Source organism: Gnatocerus cornutus, chromosome 1 (genome assembly GCF_029298725.1).
Source record: "Gnatocerus cornutus isolate USDA-ARS CGAHR chromosome 1, icGnaCorn1.1, whole genome shotgun sequence".
Taxonomy (NCBI): Eukaryota; Metazoa; Arthropoda; class Insecta; order Coleoptera; family Tenebrionidae; genus Gnatocerus; species Gnatocerus cornutus.
In genome coordinates this window covers 33,216,630-33,238,759 of record NC_142233.1, presented here as the reverse complement: position 1 = coordinate 33,238,759, position 22,130 = coordinate 33,216,630, and the positions used below count along the sequence as shown (strand labels likewise).

General features: G+C 34.8%; 1 protein-coding gene across 2 annotated transcripts; it reads right to left on the bottom strand.

Moving 5' to 3' along the window:
* Window positions 1-252: 252 nt before the first annotated feature.
* On the bottom strand, window positions 253-20,605 carry scro (scarecrow). Of its 2 annotated transcripts, none has more exons than XM_088044313.1 (6): window positions 20,092-20,605; window positions 18,545-18,762; window positions 12,992-13,152; window positions 12,701-12,796; window positions 6,225-6,311; window positions 253-873 (listed from the first exon to the last, which is right to left on the bottom strand). In XM_088044313.1, exons 1-6 carry the CDS (start codon window positions 20,346-20,348, stop codon window positions 616-618), a joined length of 1,077 nt encoding a protein of 358 aa, XP_087900439.1. In that variant the 5' UTR covers window positions 20,349-20,605; the 3' UTR covers window positions 253-615. The 2 variants fall into 2 exon arrangements, with proteins under 2 accessions (XP_087900439.1, XP_087900449.1); XM_088044323.1 differs by having other exon boundaries at window positions 18,545-18,750.
* Window positions 20,606-22,130: the final 1,525 nt, after the last annotated feature.

Here is a 22,130-nt window from a genome sequence, read left to right as displayed (position 1 = left end):
GCGATGCAGGGTGACCAACTGCATTTTAATGAAGGGATTTTTACGAGTCACGCACGCCGTGGGTGGTTCCAGAACCATGGGTGGTACTCTCACTCAATGAATGTAGTTGCGGAGAAGAGGTGGCGCTATTACCGAGGAATTTTGTGTTGGATTACTACTGACATTGTTGGCATGTCAAGAGCCACAAATTGATACCAAAGACGAGCCACTGGGGATTTTTGATCTTTGCTTGTGGTCAAAAAAACGCTAAAATTCCTAATCCTTTATACACTTTTATTGAGGAGGATTTAAAAACACAGTTACATGACATGACGGTGCATATTCCATTAAACCCTAATTAATCTGTACATAAGAGTGACTCCATCACTACATATAAATATTACCTAATATTTACATAAAACGCTCATTTATTTGTACAGTCAATAACAACAATTGTACACCTAATGTACAGTCACGTGATCTAAATTTGTGCACCTAACTTCGTCCATTGCACTTATTTCGGGGAACACCCTGTATACACTGTCGACAATCACCGGATTAGTAAGGAACGGGACGAAATATAACCAAATTCTCTATTTTTTATGTTAAGTATCGTTCACACGAGCCACTAAGTCACTACCACGCCCTAGTTTGCAACGGTAGATAAGTTCCACATTGCTGTTGGTAGTTGTTCTGTTGCCGGTAAGCCATGGCAAGACTCCCATTCCCCATGCATTGGGGCTGCTGCTGGGGTTGGCAAACCGGAGACTGCTGAGTGCGGGAAGTATCAGTGGACGTCGCCGAAGAGGTTTGGGTGCCTCCAGATCCGGCCGAGCAGGGCTTGCCGTCTTTGACGAGAACGGGAACGGCGACGCGACGGGGGGAGCTCGATGACTGAAAAAAAAAACATGGTGAAATGAAGATCTAGTTCAAAAACTAATAAATAAATAAGACGTTTCAATCCCTATAAAGCTATGGTGCTGTAAGCGCGAGTAGCTTCTAGAACTAACTAATATTTAAGTAGCCAAACTAAAATTCTCGTGTCAAATAAATTTGTCAAAGGTTTTAAATTATGTTCAAAGTTGATTTTTTGGTAAATGGGAAGAATCAACGAATTTTTGGAAGGCATTTAAAACAAGTAGGGACTTTTAGTCAACATTCAATAAATAACACAGGTCGACAAAAAAACTTTTTTTTTCTGCCTTTCTGTTTTAATGTATAAATTCTGATGCTAGGTATCGAAAAACACTAAAATATACATTCTTAGCTTCTAACGTTAATTTTGAAGATTTTAATTGATTTTTTGAACAGCAAGTGGTAGCACATTGATCAAAACGCTAGTTAGTGCAAGAAAATAAGCTTTTAAATATGAATTTTGATGTAAATACTTGAATTTTAGATATAAATTTTTTTGAAAAATTTATAAACGAACTATGAAAGTTTTTTTTTTCAAATTAGCCCCAAGAAGGGATGAAAAAAAATATAAAAAGTGATTTTTTTCAAATTTTGGGGAAACAGTAAGAACTAGAAAAAAGTTGAAATAAAAGTAGCATCATTTTTCATTAAAATTAAACTTATCTAAAATAGGGGGCTTAGAAGCTAGGAGATGATAGTACAAGTAACAACTTTAAAAAATTATAAGTCGTTTAAAAATTGATATTTTTAATATATTTTTTTAATTTACTCAGAAAAAAGAAAACTTTAATTTTAGACATATTGTTTTTTTAATTGTTTATAACAAATTTATATCAATTCAAAGTTTTCTGAACCGAATTAAAGCAGCTTTACTGGGTAAAAGTTTTTTTTTTCTTTTAATTTTTTTTTATTATTTTATAAACTGACCAAACGCGTGGAAGTTTTATTTTTACCTGTCTTTTCCAAACAGGTATAAAATAATCTCAAAATTCGTATTTAAAGGCTTATTTTCTTGGACTATTAACCCAGATATGCCTACTGTCTTTTTAAAAGGACATACAGCAGAGGTTTCTTAAAGAGAGTACATATTTGAGCTCTTTTAAACAGCTTATTCAGTAAATAACGTTAAATTATTACATTAACTTAACCAATGGCCAATCAAATAGGCCTTAAACTTGTCGGGTAAGATTTTCTGAATTTGTTGAGTACAAATTTGGATAAGTATGATAGACACATTTGCAACAAAAATTTTATATTGTATCATGTAAAGAGATAATTTGTTGTTTTTAACAAAATTTTATTTTAAACATTTTACTTTAATTTGTTACTGCGTCTGTCTACTCTTCGTTTAAAAAAATACCCTAATTAAGGTACAAGCGCAAATAACTAGTTAGAAATTATTATCTGTACTTTTATTTACCATCATTATGAGAAAACAAATTTACAAAAAAATAGGAAATTAACAAATTTTTTTAAGCACATCTAGGTTAATATTTTTATAACTTGTATGCTCAATAACTGTTACTATACAGAAAAATCATCAGAATTAATGAAGAATTAAGAAACCTTAATTAATCTTAATTCTCATATATTTTTTGAAATTAATAATTTACATATCATGGTAGATTACATTTGGGGTCAGTACGAGCATAAGCATAAATATAATAAATATTCATTTTTAGGCGACTTAAACTGAAAATGGAATTTTTAGGCTTCAAAAGCGGCCTAAAAGTAAGTCTTTTCTGGCCGCAAACCTTTTTGGTCGATCTATGGTGGCTCCATCTATCCATAGTTTTGCATATTTCATCAAGATACCGACATTAACCCCAATTTTATAATTATTTGGGTAAAATCAAATCGAAAAACTGCTGTAAAGTGCAACGAAGACGTGTTGAATTATTGAAAATGAACATGTGTAGCAGTGCTTCTGCAACAACATCAAAAAGCACATCAAACCCAATTCATACAAATTGTGAACCTATACATGCCGAAACTGCAAATGTAAATAAAGAAAATGTGATTCAATATTTACAATTATTCAGTTGTTATAAATGATTAAATTAATAAATCATAAATAAAAATTAATTAACTTGTAAATTTAATGATGTCGTCTAAAAAATTTTGTGTGTATTACGGCCAAAAAAGCTATCACCTCGGCCATTAAAAAAAAGCTCGGCCAAAAAAGAAACACTTTTTGGCTTTGGTACACAAATAACTATTTTTTATTAATCTTTGGTCTAGTACGAAATTCTTGTTTTTTTGCGCCGCTACTGTACCCGAAATGTGCTCTCGTTACGGAAGTTGCTCCGAGCCCGTTCACACAATAAACATTACGAAATTTCTCCATAATGGCCTGTCAATCTGCGGTGTTTATCCGTTGATTGTCCGTATTTGAACGTGACTTAATAAGACAAGTTGAAATGAAGCTTTCGAATGGCTTTATTTACTTAAGGATGGTATTTACAGAAGAGGTAGGAACTGTCCGTGTAGGTGACGTGGTCTGTATTTGTCCAACATCCAGTTGCCGTACCTTGGACATGACGTTTTTTCAGCCGGAGGCCTCTGGGACTTTCTATACTGATTATCTTTTATTTATTTTTGAACGTTCCCTCAACCTCCGAGCGCTGTTCTTAATTACCGAACAGGTAGCCAACTCGAAAGGCGAGCTCGCCTTTGCATATTGATTTGATTGCGAAACAACAGTGGGCGCCCGTGGCGATTTTGGCGCTATAAAAATGTCCCTGTAGTAAAAACAAGCAATCTATAATATCGTATCTATCGATCGCTATAAAATTCCGTCCACCCTGTGTGTTTTTGCCCGCTAAAACTCCGTGCAGACCTCTTGAAAACACACGCTGTGTTGAAGTGGCCACGTCACGACCCTCGCCCTTCACTCTCGAAACCGTCACTCCTGAACTACGCACACGGGGTCACCTCGCCCGTTTTTACCCAATTCGGTTCTGCATTTTATTGATTGATGTGAACGACGGCCCGCAATTTGTTGCCATTGTCGCCTCATTACCAACAACAACAAATCTAGGTTTGTCGTGATCGAGTGGCTTGATGAAAAAATTGACGGCTATAGGTCCGGGAAAAATGGCGGGTCAAGATGGCAGCTCGCGACGGCAGGTCACTCAATCATCGTTAATTCAATCAGATGGCAGATTAACATCTCTTCATTCGCCAGCTTCCGACGGAAGTTGATGTTTGTTTTATTGGGAGCTGTCAGAGGTGAATCATGGATGATTACGATTGCTGGATATAGCGAATTTTGTTTGGATTGGTATTGTCTTCGAAATTTTAGATTTGTGATAGATGACAAATTAATTTATTTATCTTTTTTTATCGTCTAGTGGTTTGATTTTGAAGAATGCGTAATTAGTGGTCAACAGTATTCTATTTTTTATGACCCGTAAATTTTGTCCACAATTTACAGAAATTTACTCAGAAAGTCAGATTCAGAAGATGAAATCGATGAACTAGTTGAATCTGATTCGGAGCTCTTCTTTTTCGTTTGGAAATTAATATTTACCTTTCATGACAAACCAAAAACTGTCATTTGGATGACATCTGTTTTACAAGACATTACCTACACTAGAAAAATTATAACCTTAGTTACACAGCTCAAAAATAAAAGTTACTAAATTTAGTTACTTCTACCGTACGTGAATCTTTAATATGTATATTCGGGTTTAAAAAATGCCGAACTAGTTACTTTAAATTTTGATTTTTTTTTTGGATTTGAGTTATGTAAAACCGGATTCTTAGGTAAAAAAAAGCGAGAAAAACGATGACGCAAACCGCATCTTAATATCTGTAAGTTTCCGAGATATTAAGCACGAATCGTTTCGAACCTTCAAAAATTTGGCCCTCTGGCGACAAACCAAAAACTCAAACGGCCATAACTCTGTTATTTGTTAACGAAAATTAAAAATTCTTGAAGCTTTGGATTTAGCGCGACATTCTGCATAAAGTGAGCCGAAATTTGTTTAAGAGCAGCTAAAAATCTATCTACTGGCCAAATTTAAGATCGATTGGACAAATAGTTTACGAGTTATACCCAAAAATTAAAAAATTAAAAAATTTTCATCGTTTCAGTCGGATTTTTTTTTCGCGAAAAATCGACTATCGAATTTTGGGCTTTTGAGCATTTTTTCTAACGTAAAATGAGCCGAGAAAAAAAATGACGCAAACCGCATCTCAATATCTCACACAGTTTCCGAGATATTTAACTTTAAAAATTAGAAAAAAATGAGGAAAAATTAAAATCAACTATCCGAAAATTTGATCGGCCATAACTCAGTTATTTGTTGTCGGATCTGAATTTAAGTCTCACATTTGGAATCTGCGAAAAATTCTGCCTACACTGATGTAAATAACTTAAGTTCACTCCTAAAAATAAGCGATCGATATAAGAAGTTTGGCATAATTTTAGTCATGAATTTTCGCAAAAATTTGCAAATTTTGACTTTTGAAAAATCTAAGCACTATTATGTAAAAAAATCGCAAGAAGAACTATGGTCCAAACCGCATCTTAACATCTCTAATAGTTTCCAAGATATTTAACTTTAAAAATTAGGAAAAAATAGAAAAAATGAAAATCAACTATTCGAAACTTTGATCGACCATAACTCAGTTATTTGTTATTGGATTCAATCCGAGATTCGGAATCTTCGCAAAATTCTGCGTAAACTGAGCTTAATGACGCAAATTTACTCCAAAAAATAAGCGAAATATCGACCTCACAACTTTGACATACGTTTAGTCGTGTTTTTTTCCAAAAATCGATTTTTGGAAAATTGAAGAACGAATTCTTAGCTAGAAAAACGATGGCGAAAACCGTTTCTTTTTATTATATTGAATTATTAAATTCAAAACGATGTTCGATCAATTTCGGGGACCTAATACAGTTGTGAACAAAATCTCTAGTCGACGGAATACGATGGTGAGAGGCTTTTTGTTCGCGACTGTAGAGCATCGTTTTTCGTATTTTCGTGAGATAGTTGATGACCCAATCTCCAGAAGGAAATATGGCCGCTGCACTAATATTGATCCAACGCACCTGTCCAACGGTGCTTGGATAACCGCTCTCAGCTACCGTTCGTTCACCGTCGTCCCCTACATTCCAAATGGAAATATTTAATTTTTGGAAAACCAAACAAATCGAGGAATTCCATGTTTGCCATACGCAACTTTCCATTTGGAAACACCGAGCATTCCATCCGTAAATGATCAATGAATGAAAACCGAGCAAACACAAAAAATCATGACGCGCTTTTTCTTCAAACTCTTTGTTGTTATAGGATTAGCGCGATATAAAGCGTTCTTACCTGGTTGTGCTGGTTTTGTTCGGCCATCGCCTTTTCTTTGGCTTGTCTTTTACACTTGTACCGGTGGTTTTGGAACCAGATTTTCACCTGCAACAACAAATTTTAAAAAATTAAGATCGAGCTTTCTCTACATGGAGCACGCATTTTAAACCAGTAGCTACGGAGTGTGTCAACAAGCTGAAGAGTTCTTGATTAGGAAGTCGCGAGGTTGGCGCGAGTGTTTAGACATTAATTACGCCGAAGAACACATGCGAACGCAGCTTTCACGGAGCTCATTTCTTATTCTCTTTTCCCGGAATTCCGTCCATCCGTTTGCCATTTTTTTTACCAACAAATTTGCATTTCTCCCCCTCCCTCACTCGAAATATTTACTTTCCAGATGCACGTTCCGCACTAATTTAATCATGAGCCCGAGTATAATTAAATTGCAATTAACAGTGAAAGCATCACCAGCATCCCAGGCGCGCATGCCAGATTTTTTATTAAGAGCGTCGAATGCAATGGCGACAGCTGGTTTCCACAATACGTACTTGAAAGTCTGGTCGATGGATGATGGAAAGCAACCACCCCATCATTCGTTCGCACGACTGCGGTGGTAATTCGGTTTGATAGTAACTGGCTGTTTGGAAATAGCCCCGGGGGTGATTCTAACGCAATCGGGTATGTATGGGGCGAGCGGCGGCCCCAATTTGTTACACACACATAAAACACCGACTGTGGATAAAGAGACAAACCCTCAGAAGAGGAAAAAGTGTCATGGTTGCCAACTGATGCGACAAATTTATCTGGGAGATGATGCTAATCGGATTGGGGTTGGGCGGGGTTGTGTTCAATTTATGGTAAAATGGGATTTAGCGGGAAAGCGTGGCGTTTGAGGTGTGAGAAACTCAACAATTCCTCATTGAAATTCAAATGTTAAAACTGAAAGGTTTGATTTCTTGATGTTCTTGGAAACTGGAATGCGGGTAGCACTGCCTGTTAGTTCATTTCTTGGGGCAGTTGTTAACTCTAGATTGCTAAGAATTTTGATTTTATTGAAATGTTTTGGTAATTCTGCCTGTCAAAGTCCCTTTGTAGCTACCAACTTATGAAAAAATTCAAAGCCTACTGGAAAACGAAACTGTAAAATATCAAATTTTGACGGCGATTTTCAAATGTTTTTTAGGAATGAATGAATTTGAACACAACAGCAAACATCTATGTTATATGACGTCAATTTTATATAATTTTGGTATGTTAGGTTAGAACCCTAAGATTTCTTGATTTTTTTGGATACAAACTAAAAACTGAAATATGTTGGTAATAAGTCATATGTTGGTAATTCTGCCTGTCATTTTACGAAGTCACTTTGGAGCTACCAACTTATAAAACTTATAAAAAATGCAAGGCCTACTAGACAGCAAAACTGTTTGAAATGGCAAATTTTGACTCCGATTTTCTAATTTTTCAAATGTTTTTTGGGAATGAATAGCAAATTTGAACACAACACCAAATTTTTGTTAGTTGATGTCAAACTTACAACAAATGTCAAATTTTGTTTATTTAAATATTTGTCCGTTAGGTTGGAAGCCTAAAAGATTTCTTGATTTGTATGAATAGAAACTGGAAACTGAAATAAATATGTTCGTACGAAATTCTGTCATTTCACGAAGTCACTTTGGAGCTACCAACTTATAAAATACAAACATTAATGCCTACAAGGCAGCGAAACTGTGTGAAGTAACAACTTTTGACAGATATTTTAAGGTTTTCAAATGTTTTTTGAGAATAATTGTGAAATTTAGGTTAGAATTCTATGATTTCTAGATTTTTATGTATAGAAACCGGAAACTGTGTTGGTAATTCTGCCTGTCATTTTACGACGCCACTTTGGAACTACCAACTTATAAAAAAATTCAATGCCTACTAAACAGCAAAATAAGCAGCTATTTGAAATAGCGAATTTTGACGTCGATTTTCGAATTTTTCAATTGTTTCTTGAAAATAAATGTCAAATTTGCATACCACACTAATTTTTTATGTTAGATGATGTCAGACTTGGTACAAATCTTAAATTTGGCTCATTTTAGGTCAAATCCTTAAACTTCTTGATTTTTATGCAGACTAAAATAAATGTGGTGGTAAATCTGTCTGTCATTTCACCAAGTCAGTTTGGAGCTACCAACTTATCAACAAAAATTAATGTTTACTAGACAGCGAAACTGCCTGAAATATCAAATTTTAACGGTGATTTTTCAAATCTTTTTTGGGAATGAATGACAAATTTGAAAACAGCAGCAAATTTTTATGTTAGATGACATTAAACTTGGTAAAATTGTCAAATTGGGTCGATTTAAATTTTTGTTTTAGGTTCGAATTCGAAGATTTTTTTGATTTTTATAGATGTTATATATGACGTCAATTTTAAAACGAATGTAAAATTTGGTCCATTTTAATTTTTATCTGTTAGGTTAGAATCCTAAGATTTCTTGATTTTTATGGATACAAACTGGAAACTGGAATATATTGGAATACTTATGTTGGTAATTCTGCCTGTCATTTCACATTTTACGAGCAACCAACCACTGCTACCAACTTATAAAAAATACAAGTCCCACTAGACAGCGAAACTGTTTGAAATAGCAAATTTTGACGGCGATTTTCTAATTTTTCAAATGTTTTTTGGCAATGAATAACAAATTTGAACACAGCACTAAATTTTTGGAAAGGAAAAAGTGTCATGGTTGCCAACTGATGCGACAAATTTATCTGGGAGATGATTCTAATCGGATTGGAGTTGGGCGGGGTTGTGTTCAATTTATGGTAAAATGGGCCTTAGCAAAAACGCGTGGCGTTTGAGGTGTGAGAAACTTAACAATTAAAAAAGAAACAGGATTCTAGGGGAGAAGAATCAGAAAAATGGAAAAAATAGAAATGAATAATATTGCTTCCACCCCTAATTTGCATTAAATTGTATTTAAACCCATAATGAAATTAGTTTTTGGAGAGTAAATATTTCACCAGTTAGAGGGATGTTTATACAAGGGCGCACTTTTTTTAATTACCCAACTATCAATTAGTGAAACACCAATAAATATTTTCGCCAATCAACCCCCTGAATAAATTCTATTCAAACGAAATTCGCCAAATTAGAAAATTTCTCCCTGTAAACTGCAATTTAATTAAATCTTCACCGCTTTCCTATTTACCCGAAGCAAATAAAACCACTGAATAACCCCGCAAACCACATTTCTCCATACACCCCGTAAACAGGAAATAAAATATGAAAGCATCCCCAACCCTCTTAGGTCGTCCATATAAAAGAATAAATTCTTTTCCAATTATAGGATCATACGTGAGTTTTCGGTAGCGAGCACTTGTCGGTTCTTGGGTTGAATGCAAGCATTGGGGCGGATGCACATCGCACCCACATCAACCCTCAATTACCCGCGCTAACGACGACCGATCTCGGCAGGGACCGGTTTCGTCTAGAGACTTTCGTAATTAAATTGAAAACGGATTTTGATTGCGATTTTTATCTAAAGGTTGATTCACACGGGCCAGGTGTAGCGGGAGCCGTTCGATGTGTTGACAGAACTTTAAGCCGGAATTAATGGAAGCCGTTTCGGCCCTTGTTTGGATGGGTGGATTATCGCGCTGTTATATGGGGATTATGATAATTAACCTACGTTTATGAAATAATAACTGGGGAGATGGAAGGTTGGAATAACAGAGTTTTTCTCGGGGGGTTAAAAATTGAATTCAACTGAATTATGGGATCAAGCAAGCGTGGGGCTGGTCTTTATTGAAATTAAATTGTTAAAACTGACAGGTTTGATTTCTTAGTTTTCTAGGAAACTGGATTGTGTTGGTAACATTGCCTGTTATTTCATTTCTTGTGACAATTGTGAATTTTTTAACTAAGAGATCACTAAGATTTCTGATTTTATTGGAATGTGTTGGTAATTCTGCTTGCCAAAGTCTCTTTGGTGCTACCATCTTATAAAAAATTCAAGTTCTACTAGACATCAGCAAAACTGCGTGAAATCTCAAATTTTGCCGGCGATTGGGAATAAATAACAAATTTAAACACAGCAGCATATTTTTATGTTATATGATGTCAATTTTAGAACAAATGTCAAATTTGGCCCATTTCAATTTTTGTCTGTTAGGTTAGAATCCTAAGATTTCTTGATTTTTATGGATACAAACTGGAAACTGAAATATATGTAGGTAATTCTGCCTGTCATTTCACGAAGTCACTTTGGATCTACCAACCACTGCTACTAAATATTTTATAAAAAAATGCAAGGGCTACTAGACAGCGAAGCTGTTTGAAATAGCAAAATTTGACGGTGATTTTCAAATTTTTCAAATGTTTTTTTTGGTAATGAATAGTACAGCACCAAATTTTTATGTTATATGATGTCAAAATTGGTACAAATGTCAAATTTGGTTCATTTTAGTTTAGAATCCTAAGACTTCTTGATTTTTATAGAGACTGGAATAAATGTGTTGCTAATTCTGTCTGTCATTTCACGAAGTCACTTTGGAGCTACCAACTTATAAACAAAAATTAATGCTTACTAGACAGCGAAACTGCGTGAAATAACAAATTTTGACAGCTTTTTTCAAGTTTTTTACAAACAGCGAAACTGCGTGAAATAACAAATTTTGACAGCTTTTTTCAAGTTTTTTAAATGTTTTTTGGGAATGAATGGTAAATAATACAGCACCAAATTTGTATGTTAGATGACGTCAAACTTAAAGCAAATGTTAAATTTGCTCCATTTAAATTTGTCTGTTAAGTTAGAATCTTAAAAGATTTCTTGATTTTTATGGATACAAACTGGAAACTAAAATAAATATGTTGGTAATTCTGCTTGCTGTTTTACGAAGTCACTTTGCAGCTACCAACTCAAGGTCTCGCAGACAACGAAACTGCGTGTAATAACAAATTTTGACGGCGATTTTCAAATTTTTTAAATGTTTTTTGGAAATGAATGGCAAATTTGAACACAGCAGCAAATTTTTTTTGTTAGATAACGTCAATTTTAGAATAAATGTTAAATCTGGTTTATTTTAATTTTTGCCCGTTAGGTTATAGAATCCTAAGGTTTCTTGATTTCTATGAATACAAACTGAAAACTGAAGTATGTTGGTTATACTTATTGATAATTCTGCCCGTCATTTCACAAAGTCACTTTGGAACTACCGACCACTGCTACCAACTTATAAAAAAAATGCAAGGCCTACTACAAACTGGAAACTGGGATATATTGGAATACTTTTGTTGGTAATTCTGCCTGTCATTTCACGAACATTTTACGAGCAACCAACCATTGTTACCAACTTATAAAAAATTACAAGTCCTACTAGACAGCGAAACTGTTTGAAACAACAAATTTTGACGGCGATTTTTTAATTTTTTAAATGGTTTTTGGGAACGAATAGCAAACTTAGAAAAATATGTCAAATATGGTCTAATTTTTGTCTGTTAGGTTAGAATCCTAAAAATTCTTGATTTTTATGTTTAGAAGCTGGAATCTGAAATATTTACCAACTTATTCAAAAAATTCAAGGCCTTCTAGACAGCAAAATTGCTTAAAACAGAAAATTTTGACGAAGATTTTCAAGTTTTTCAATTTTTTTGTTAAATGAATAGCAAATTTAAATACACGTGGTAGACGATGCCAAACTTAGAACAAATATCAAACTTGGTTTATTTTTATTTTTGTCTGTTAGGTTAGAATGCTAAAATTTCTTGAATTTTATGTATAAAAATTGGAAACTGAAAAGTGTTGGTAATTCTGCCTGCCATTTCACGACGTCGCTTTCTAGCTACCAACATTTAAAAAATTTCAACGCCCACTACATAGTGAAACTGCTTCAAATAATAAATTTTGACGGCGATTTTCAAGTTTTTTAAATGTTTTTAGGAATGAATGGCAAATTTCAACACAGCACCAAATGTTTATGACGTCAAACTTGGTACAAATGTCAAGTTGGTCCATTTTAGGTTAGAAGATTTCTTGATTTTCATGGATAGGGGTCAAATATTTTTTAGAAATGAATTTGGACACAACATTCAATTCTTGCAAAAATTCTGCATTAGGCAAATAAAATAAATTAAAATCCATTTTTGGCCTGGCGCCTCCACCATTTTTATTTAAAAAAAATAAAAAAAAATAAAAAAAGGGAACAACTATAAAAGTTTAATTGTTTTTAACAAAAATCGGTGAAACTTGAATAATTTCATTGGCAAGTGAGTATAAAAATCAAGCAGACTTATAAAAACTATTTTGTTACATCGACATTTTATTTCTAATAACTGTGTTAAACAAAAAAACAAAAATGCGGATAATCGCAGCAGGCTCAACAAGTTAAAGAAAAAAAGAAGCTACTGCAATTTAAAATCAAGTAGCCACGTGATACTGTTTGACACATGTTAAACTTTTTCTCCGAACTGCCAACTTTAGAAAAAAAAAACAACTAACCTGTGTTGGAGTGAGGTGTATCAGCGACGCCAGATGCTCCCTCTCCGGCGCCGAAAGATACTTCTGCTGCTTGAACCGCCTCTCCAATTCATAGACCTAGAATTTTACAACACTGTCACTGCACGTTTCAAGAAAGAAATGTTAAAAGTTTTTACAAGTGACGACACAACGGCTGTCACACCGTCGGCAATAATAAAATATTTCAAGTCTTGATGGAACCGAATCTATGGTATGATAGGACGAATTGAGGAGGGCGGGGTGTGGTGGGGAAGGAACAACAAGTAGTCGTACCTGTGCTTGCGTGAAGAGGACACGCCTCTTCCGCCGTTGGGCCAAGGGGAATTGCATTGGTTTGGAATCGGGCATGGCGCATGCGCCTAAACCGGGCATTCCGCTGTTTAGGCCGTGACCCATGTTCGCCGACGCCGCTGAGCTGCCCATGAGACGGGATACTGAAATTCCAGAAAAATTTATTATTATTATTATTGTTTTTTTATAATGGTAGTACTGTAGTGATTGACATTTTGATCTGACAAAATCCCTGACATTTGTTAAGTGTTGCCAACTGGGGATCAAAAGTCACGGCTCCTTGTAATTTAGTGACACTGAGAAAATATTGAGAGATTGTATTGTACCAACTGTCGTCAGTCCGAAATTCAAAAACCCATCATCATCTGCGTCCTTAGGTGCCAACGCCAGTCCATATTTACCCAAGACAACCCTCATCCACACTCGTATTATGAAATGGACACAGGGGCATTTTCAGAATAAATATTTATTCAAGGCACGCACATTCTTCTAAAAATCGATCTGCACGAAAGCGAAGGGTGTCATACATAATACTCTACCTCCCGTTCCGCCTCCACCGCCGCGATTTCACACGCTCTTTAATTGAACAAATTCTTCCGATTTGTATTTTTTGAGCCACCCGACGTACAATTAACGCTGTGTGCGTCCCTCGACAGCTACTGTATTGTCATTGGAGTTCGAGTGCTTTGTCAACAAGAACGAGCTTAGTGTATTTGCTGGGCTGTCAGTTAGTTACTGCCAACCTAATAGCACATCCATGCATATATTTGCCATGGTATATGATGGTGTAAGTGCATAGGTACTTTTTGTTTGGATGGTTGTGTTTGTTTAAGAGAAATGGCTTCGTCTTTCGTTTAATTAACGGAAAAGAATTAGAACTGACAATGGGGGGATTAGAGTGGTGAGAGGGAGCTTAAGATGCGGTTGTTGGGGGCTGAGTTGCGGAAACGAGAATTTTAAGGTTCTAATATCAAAGTCGATAGTGATTATTCCAGAAATAGAAACGGCAATGTTCTGGATTTATGCTTGTTTAAGTTAGGTAAACTTACAAAATTCATTGAGGTTTAGGAGCTTTGAGTCCTAGAATCCTAAGTATTGAGCAAATTATTTCCAACATTTGTGTTTTCAGAAGCTTTTTTTCGTAGGACTAAAAATTCTCTTATTCTAAATTTGGTGAGCTGAATTTTTTGAAGCATTGGAATAAAGCAGATTTTCTATGTTCTGTGATTGTTTACATTTTTTACTTTTCGTAAAATTTTTTAAATTTTTTTAAGTTCTCAAGTTCTAATAAGCATGTATATTCTGCAGTCTTTTAGATTTTTTAAGACATCTTTGGACGAATTTTTTTTATTTTGTTTTATTTGATAAAGCATTGAAATCTTACGAAAATGGTAAATTGACAGTTTATATTTACAATTTCAGCGTATAATTTGGCATTTTTATGATTTATCGACTATTGAAAAATTACAGAAAATAGAAAATTGACAGCCTCATTTACAAATTTTTATTGCTTGGCTTCTTCTGACTTTGACATTGTCGGAAAAAAAAACAGCAGACGAAAATGACTAAATTGCTGTCGATCTCAGCGGTTAATTTGTCATTTTTATTATTTGACGCGTAATGAAAAAGTATACAGAAAATAGTAAATTGACAGCCGCATTTACAAAATTGCACTTTTTATGACTTCGGCATTGTCGGAAAAGAAATCAGCAGACAAAAATGAAACATTATGAATTTTAGTGGATAATTTGCCATATTTATGATTTGACGCATATTGAAAACAGATAATAATAGAAAATTGACAGTTCGAATTGCACTATTTTAATTGACTTTATATGTCTTGGACTTTGTTGGAAAAAGAATGAGCAGACAAAAATTACTAAACACTATCAATTTCATCGGCTAATTTGCCATATTTATAATTTGACGTAAGTTGGAAAATTACAAAAAAAGTCAACTGAGAGTTTTTTTTTTATTGATTTTTTTTACTTTTGACATTGTGGGAAATGAAATCAACAGATAAAAATAGCTAAACACTGTCAATTTCATCAGTTAATTTGCCATATTTTTGATTTGACGTGAATTATAAAATTACAGAACATAGAAAATTGACAGTTTTGTTTGCATTTTTTTAAATGACTTTCTATGAGTTTGATATTGTCGGAAAAGAAATCAGCAGACAAAAATGAGTTAACATTGTCAATTTCAACGGTTTAATTTGTATATTTATGATGATTTGACACGAATTGAAAAATTACAGAATATTGTCAATCTTTAGTTTGATTTGCATTTTTTTAATTGACTTTCTATGACTTTGAAATTGTCGGAAATGAAATAAGCTTATACAGGGGTGTTCAAAAAATGGCAGACCAACTATTCACTACGTGAATCTTCAGATAATAACTAGTAGCTAAATTATTTTCTTTCAATTATTGAGTGCTTCGTTGGAAATCTACAGCCACTTAAAGGGGCGCTAATTATGGCACAAATTTTTCCTTATAATGAACTCAAGGTTTACAAAATTCAACTAGAGTTCATGTTTTGGGTGACATTTACATTCTTACAGTCTTTAAATGCCTTAAATGTTGATGCAAAACGTTATTTTGCACTTTTAAAATTAAGCTCAAAAGCGCAAAATTAATCTGGCAACATTTCACTTCAAGAATTCAGTAATTAATTATTGCCTAGTGCCTGACAATGACTAATCTTTTAAAAAAGTCAAACATTTTTTAGGTGTCACAAACTAGAGGAGTTTATTTCTCTAAAGATGTATAATTTTGCTGAATATACCGACACCTGAAGGAAACAGTCGAGAAGCAGTAAGGGGGCAGTAAGACTTGTGAATTTCCTAACTGGCAAATTCTCTCCAAGAATACTTTTCAACGAGTTTATCAACAGGTTCGTGAGATGGGCCGATTGGAACCATATTTATCAGGATCATGGAGGACCCAGGACTATTCGCACACCAAGAAGAGAACAAATGGTTCTTGATCTACTTTGTGACTTTTACTGGTCAGGTGTTATCAAATTTAATTGCAAACCATAGTAACCAATTACATGATTTATTAATAATTGCAACTACCAAAGTGTTGCTCTGGTCTCAAAATTATACTCCTAATAATTACCGAAAGAATTGAACACTGTTGCCGTTTTTCGCAATATTTAAAGTTATTTTGCTCCCGTACAAAGCTTCAAATAAAAATGTTAAACAGCATTTCCAATTCACAGTTCCAATTCACAGCGTCTTAGAGTTTGACGTTTTTATCAGTTGGTCCGCTATTTTTTGAACACCCTGTATAAATGAGTAAATACTGTCAATTTCAGCGGTAAATTTGCATATTTATGAGTTGGAAAATTACAAAAAAATAGTCAATTGATAGTTTCATTTTTTTTTAATTGGCTTTTTATAATTTTGACATTGTGGGAAATAAAATCAGCTGATAAAACTAGCCAAACACTGTCAATTTCATCAGTTAATTTGCCATATTTTTGATTTGACGTGAGTTATGAAATTACAGAAAATAGAAAATTGTTCCAAGTTTTCAGTTTTTTTAAATTAACTTTCTTGAATTTTACATTGTCCAAAAAATCAGTAGACAAAAGTGAGTAAATATATGTAGGTATGCACAGGGTCCGCCAACACTACATGAAGAGGAAACCGAGCGCTACAAACTGATGTAATCAGTTTTACCTACTCTTGTGTTGACCATAGTATGTGAAATAAACGCAAAAAACTAGGTTTTTTTAAAATGAAAATGGAGAAAATAGTGGAAAACTCAACCTGTCTTGTCCCATTTTTCGTCAAAAGGATGAAAATAATATTAAAATTTGAATTAAAATATCTGGTACCGAGATACTAATAATTCTTAAAATTTAGACAGGTTTATAATAATTGACTCTTCCCCGCAAAGTAGTCCCTATTAAGCCATTTATGATGGGTAATATTTTTACCCACAATGGGCTGGATCTTCCATCGGACGGACCGACTGTTTGTTATCAGGTCCCTGGTAATCTCCTAGGTACTTAGGGGCCAGTTTGCGGCTTGGAAGCAAGATCATAAATCTTAAAAGAGAGTTAAAACGATTTTTAAGAATCATTTAATATCTCGGTACCACAAATTTTAATTCACATTTTAATATCATTTTCATCCTTTTGGTGAAAAATAGAGCAAGATTGATTTTTGAAAAACGTAGTTTTTTGCGTTTATTTCACATATGGTTAACACAAGAGTAAAACTGATCACATCAGTTTGTAGCGCTCCGTTTTCTCTTCATGTACAAAAAAAAATATTTTTATAGCTTCATAATTAATACCGATTTTAGGCCGGGACACTAGTGTTGGCGGACCCTGCATACTGTGAATTTCAACGGTTAATTTGGCAAATTTTTAGTTTGGCACGAATTGAAAAATTACACCAAATAGTAAATTGACAGCCCGACTTACAATTTTTTTATTGTTTGACCTTCTATGATTTAGACATTGCTAAAAATAAATCAAAAATCAGCGATTTAAGATAGGTAATCCTAAAATTCTCTCCAGATTCTGCTTAAATTTTTCCTAGATTTTTCCTAAATTGTATAATTTCTTTTCAGATTTGTCTTTTTTTCTTCAGTTTCTTTTAAGATTATATTTTTTTTCGAGTTTTTCTAGATTATATAGGTTTTCTTTATATCTGTTCTTGGATTCTCGTCATATTTTTTTGATAAATCTTTCGGTTTAGGTTGAATTTTCTAGATTTTCTTTAGTTTTGAAATTCTATTTAGTTTTTGGTATATCTATTCACTAAATTGTCTTGGATTTTCTAAATTCTCATTAGATTTTGCTTGAGATCGGTAAATTTAAATACGTTTGTTTCTCATTGGATACATCAAATTCTTTCACTTTTTTTTATAGATTTTCTGGAGTTTCTGTCGGTTTCCTTAGAATAAAACTAGGTAGGTAGGTACGTATAACTAAAAAAGTCGCCTTGCATTTTCTAGATGTTGGCAGCTCTATTTGTCAACGGGTGGAAATGTCAAATGATCGTTTTTTTTTTAAAGATTTGCGTTTTTTTAATCCGACGAATTATGTATGTATAACCTGTAGCTCCCCGATTTCTTGCACCCTTTATCTCCCCCGCCCCTTAAATATTCCGTAACACGATCATAAACAACATTACACGAATATCGTTATGCAAACAGGAACAGGAAGATGATTGATGTGATATCTCCCCAGGAAATACGGGACCCGCTGGAACACGATAATCTCAAATCCCTCTTCTTCTACACCCCCGTACCTACTACCAGGTCACAATTTCTAATTGGTCAATAAAATAAGAAGTTCAACATCCACACATCATATCGAGTTTCTCGCACCGCGAGGGTCATAATACCACAGGATTCTGCCTCAGCACGACACCCAGATCATGTTACCAAAGCCCTACATTTTACCACCATTAGGCATTCCGAATTTAAGTGGTAGGATCGATTACCCATATCACTTACACACGAGGTGAAGAAAGTGGGACGTTGTGTTATTGTAATTTTGGGGACTTACTTGCGAAACGGGGATCTGCTGCGGAGCTCTGGTACCAGCCAGAGGAGTAATGGGGGGTGAGACCGAGGTTTTCGGAGACGGGGCAGTATTGGCCGCCTCCAAACTGGCCCATGACGGGGTAGCTGCCGTTCATGCTGCAGCCGCCGGCGCCTCCTGCTGTGCCGCCGGCACCGGGGGAGTTTATGCTGCTGCCGCTTGATGTGGATCTGGAAAAGAAACTACTCATCACCGTCTAGTAGGCCGTACATTTTCAAATGCTATTGTCATATTTTTAATGTTGTAAGTCGTAAGTAACATCGTCGGGGCAGTTTCGACCAATCACAACTAAATATTTCAAAGATTTGACAGTTTGCGAGCAAGAAGCCGACTTATATATACGTTATATATTATACAACGTTATATTATATACGTTAAAATGCATAGCCTGCCTAGAATCTTTATCGTTCTCGCCTACTCATAATATTTTTAAAAATTTTATTTCTGCACCAATCAACGACCTTTACCAACGCGTCATTATTTTTTCTTCATTGATTTGTGTAATTAGCTAACAAAAAACTCACTGAACAACAAATAATGAATCAGTTCAATTAGAATAAATTTGCATAAATGATTGAATAGAACAAACAAGAGTAAAAACGCCATTGAGTGCCCATATAATTAATTTAATTAAACACAAAATTTTATTCAAACAAATATAAAAACTAACAATTTAGTTTGCGCCAATTTGATTTAGCAACAGTTCATTTAACATCCATCATTAAGATTGACTAAACGCTCTAATTAGCGTTATTTTTAAAAGTAAGATGACGGACGCCGCCAACTTATCTACCTAAATGTTCTTTTTCGGAGCACTTGATCGGCCGTCGGATAAAAATCGGTCTAGAATTTTGTAAAAAAATGTTTTTTTAAGGGGTGAAAATGTTTAATGAGATCGCGAAAAATTATTAGCTCAAAACAACGGACAAATTTTCTGTCAAAAATAAAATTTAAATTAGGTTATAAAAATGACGCTCGATATAGGAAGTTCGGTTATTTTTGTCATTTGCTATTATTTTTTCATTCCTAATTTTATTTCTTAGTTGGCGTTTATTTTAAAATTTTTGAAGCAAAAATTGAAAATTTGAAAATTTTTGCTTTGATGGAAAATTATCTAAAATTAAAAATTAAAGTTTCTGACTATTTTTTGTACCCGCTTTACAGGTTTTTACAATTTCAAAATTCAATAATCAAAAATCACGAAATTTGACAGAATAAAATCTAATAAATTTCAATTTATGACATTTTATCCATTCTAGGGTGGCCATGCATTTTAAACCTATGTCGGCTAAAAAACAATCACGTTTTTTAAATATTTAGTTTTCATTCGTCAAGACTGCTGCGGTGGTGTTAGTTATGACATGAAAATTTTCTCAAAGTCAACTGCGATTGGAAATAATATGTTTTTATCAGTTTTCTAATTTGGATTGTTTAAACTTTTAGAAACTTTTTCATGATCATAACCTAATAATTTTTTTCCTGATTTTAACCGTTTTTGCGTTCGTGAGTACCTGTAGGGCGACGGCGGGTTGGCCGCCAATTCCAACTTCCTGTAGGATTCCTCGATGGGACTAAGAATATCCGTGACACTGAACGGCGTCGAATGGTGTAACTGTTGAAGATGACTCAAAACTTGTGGTCCTCCTTGATGATGTTTGGGACTCAAACTCATAGCCAATTCGACGCCATTGAGTTCAGGCAGCAACCCATGGAGGTCGCCGCGGTCCGTCACCACGGGGCCTTCGCCGTAGCTGCCGGCTCCAGACATGGACTCCACCGCCCCCGACCGCACTAAACGCCCGTCATCGATTATGCACGAACACAAACCCCCGTCGTCGACTTCTTCCGCCGGCGGATCCGATATCCGAATTCAATAAACAAACTGACTAACTATATAAATAAATCAGTGATCGAGCTATAGCACTCTTCAGAGCACTCTTGATGTAAGACTCTTTAACGGCGAAGTGCGCTTAACTTGCCTAAGCGTACTCTTAGAGTGTCCTCAAAGTGTACATGGCACTTCTGGCGGCCCCGCTGCATTCTGGGTACTCGAAGCGGAAGGTGGGCGGTCCTACCATCCCAACAACCAATCAAAGCAAGCCGCACCTTCGTGCTCTTCCACTCTTACGAATGGCTGTTGTTGAGTTCTTTTCGCGTACGTTTCGACGCAATTCGCGACCTTAAAGGTGGAGCGCGTTAGGCGTCGGGGGTGGGGCCGGATTGGGAGGGGTGGCACTTCACTTGGATATTGTGTATTTATATCGTTTTATTGGGCATATTGATTTGGGATGGAGCACACTTTTTCTCGCCGTTTTGATTCAACGAGGTGCACGCAATCCGAAGAGGTCGAGGACTGATCGGGATTCGGATGATGGCAACGAACAAACTACAAAAACTAATCAGAACGGGGTTTATTGAGATGTTGAGGAGGGAACAATAGATGCGATGATTTTTGCTCGAGAGAGGGTAAAAAACTTAAAGCAATTAAAAGGAAAGTTGAAGCAAAATTTGCGGTTGCGGAAAATTTTTCATTTCCATACCTCGATGGGATAGGGTGCAAGCTTGCCAACTTGATGTCACGCAGATGCCAGTTATTGGGAAAGTTTATGAATATTTATCACTTGTAGTTGCTCGAATAGGTGGTAAAGTGCTCTTTGTCAATACTCTTACGTAGGCAAACAGAAAGATTTCAAACATAGTTTCTTTGCCTTTTCTAATAAATTCCGCCACAATATTATTTGTCCATACATTTTGAATTTTTTTCTCTAATTTAATGCAATTTATACAAAGTTTTTATTAATGTGTTTCTAGCATCAAGGATGGCTATGAAATGTCAAACAAATTTGCCGCTTATTACAAATGTGGGTTTATATTTTTTCAATCATAAAACAAAGTTAGTTTTGAAAAAGAAACTGTTCTAGTTGTGGTTTCAAGCATGAAAACCAAAAACTTGGACACAAATTTTAAATAAACGTCGTTGACATAAGTGACGTTTTAAATATTTTGTAACATAGTTATATGCACCATGATTACAAACCGGCAAAACGGTTCATGACAAGAATTTCAGGTCCACCATTGATGCTAGAATCATTTATAAACACCTTGTAGTTAATTGTTTCACTAGGCTGGAAAATTCAAGGAAACCATTTTCCAGATCTTAAAAACACAAGATTATGTAGGTACGCCGACAATAATTAATAGTTCTCTATTTTGACTTTTGTAAGAATTTGAAACGTCATTTACATTTAGGAAATATTTATTAGTAGGAAAATAGGTTGGTAGCACCACCGCCTTCAAATCGAGCAATTATTTAGCTCACCTTTGTGATTTTTGAAGGTGACACAAATTGACAAAATCAAACTAACTATTCTAAATGTCATAAAAAACAGTTTTATTTACTATTTTCATGTTGATAGGACTGATATCTAACGATTTTGACTGTACAGAACTGTCGTTTGATATTCACGCTAAAATTACATTTGAGAGTAATCAACGATGAACTGATGAAATTCTCAGGAATACCATCTGTCTGAGTTTGTGTCAATCATTA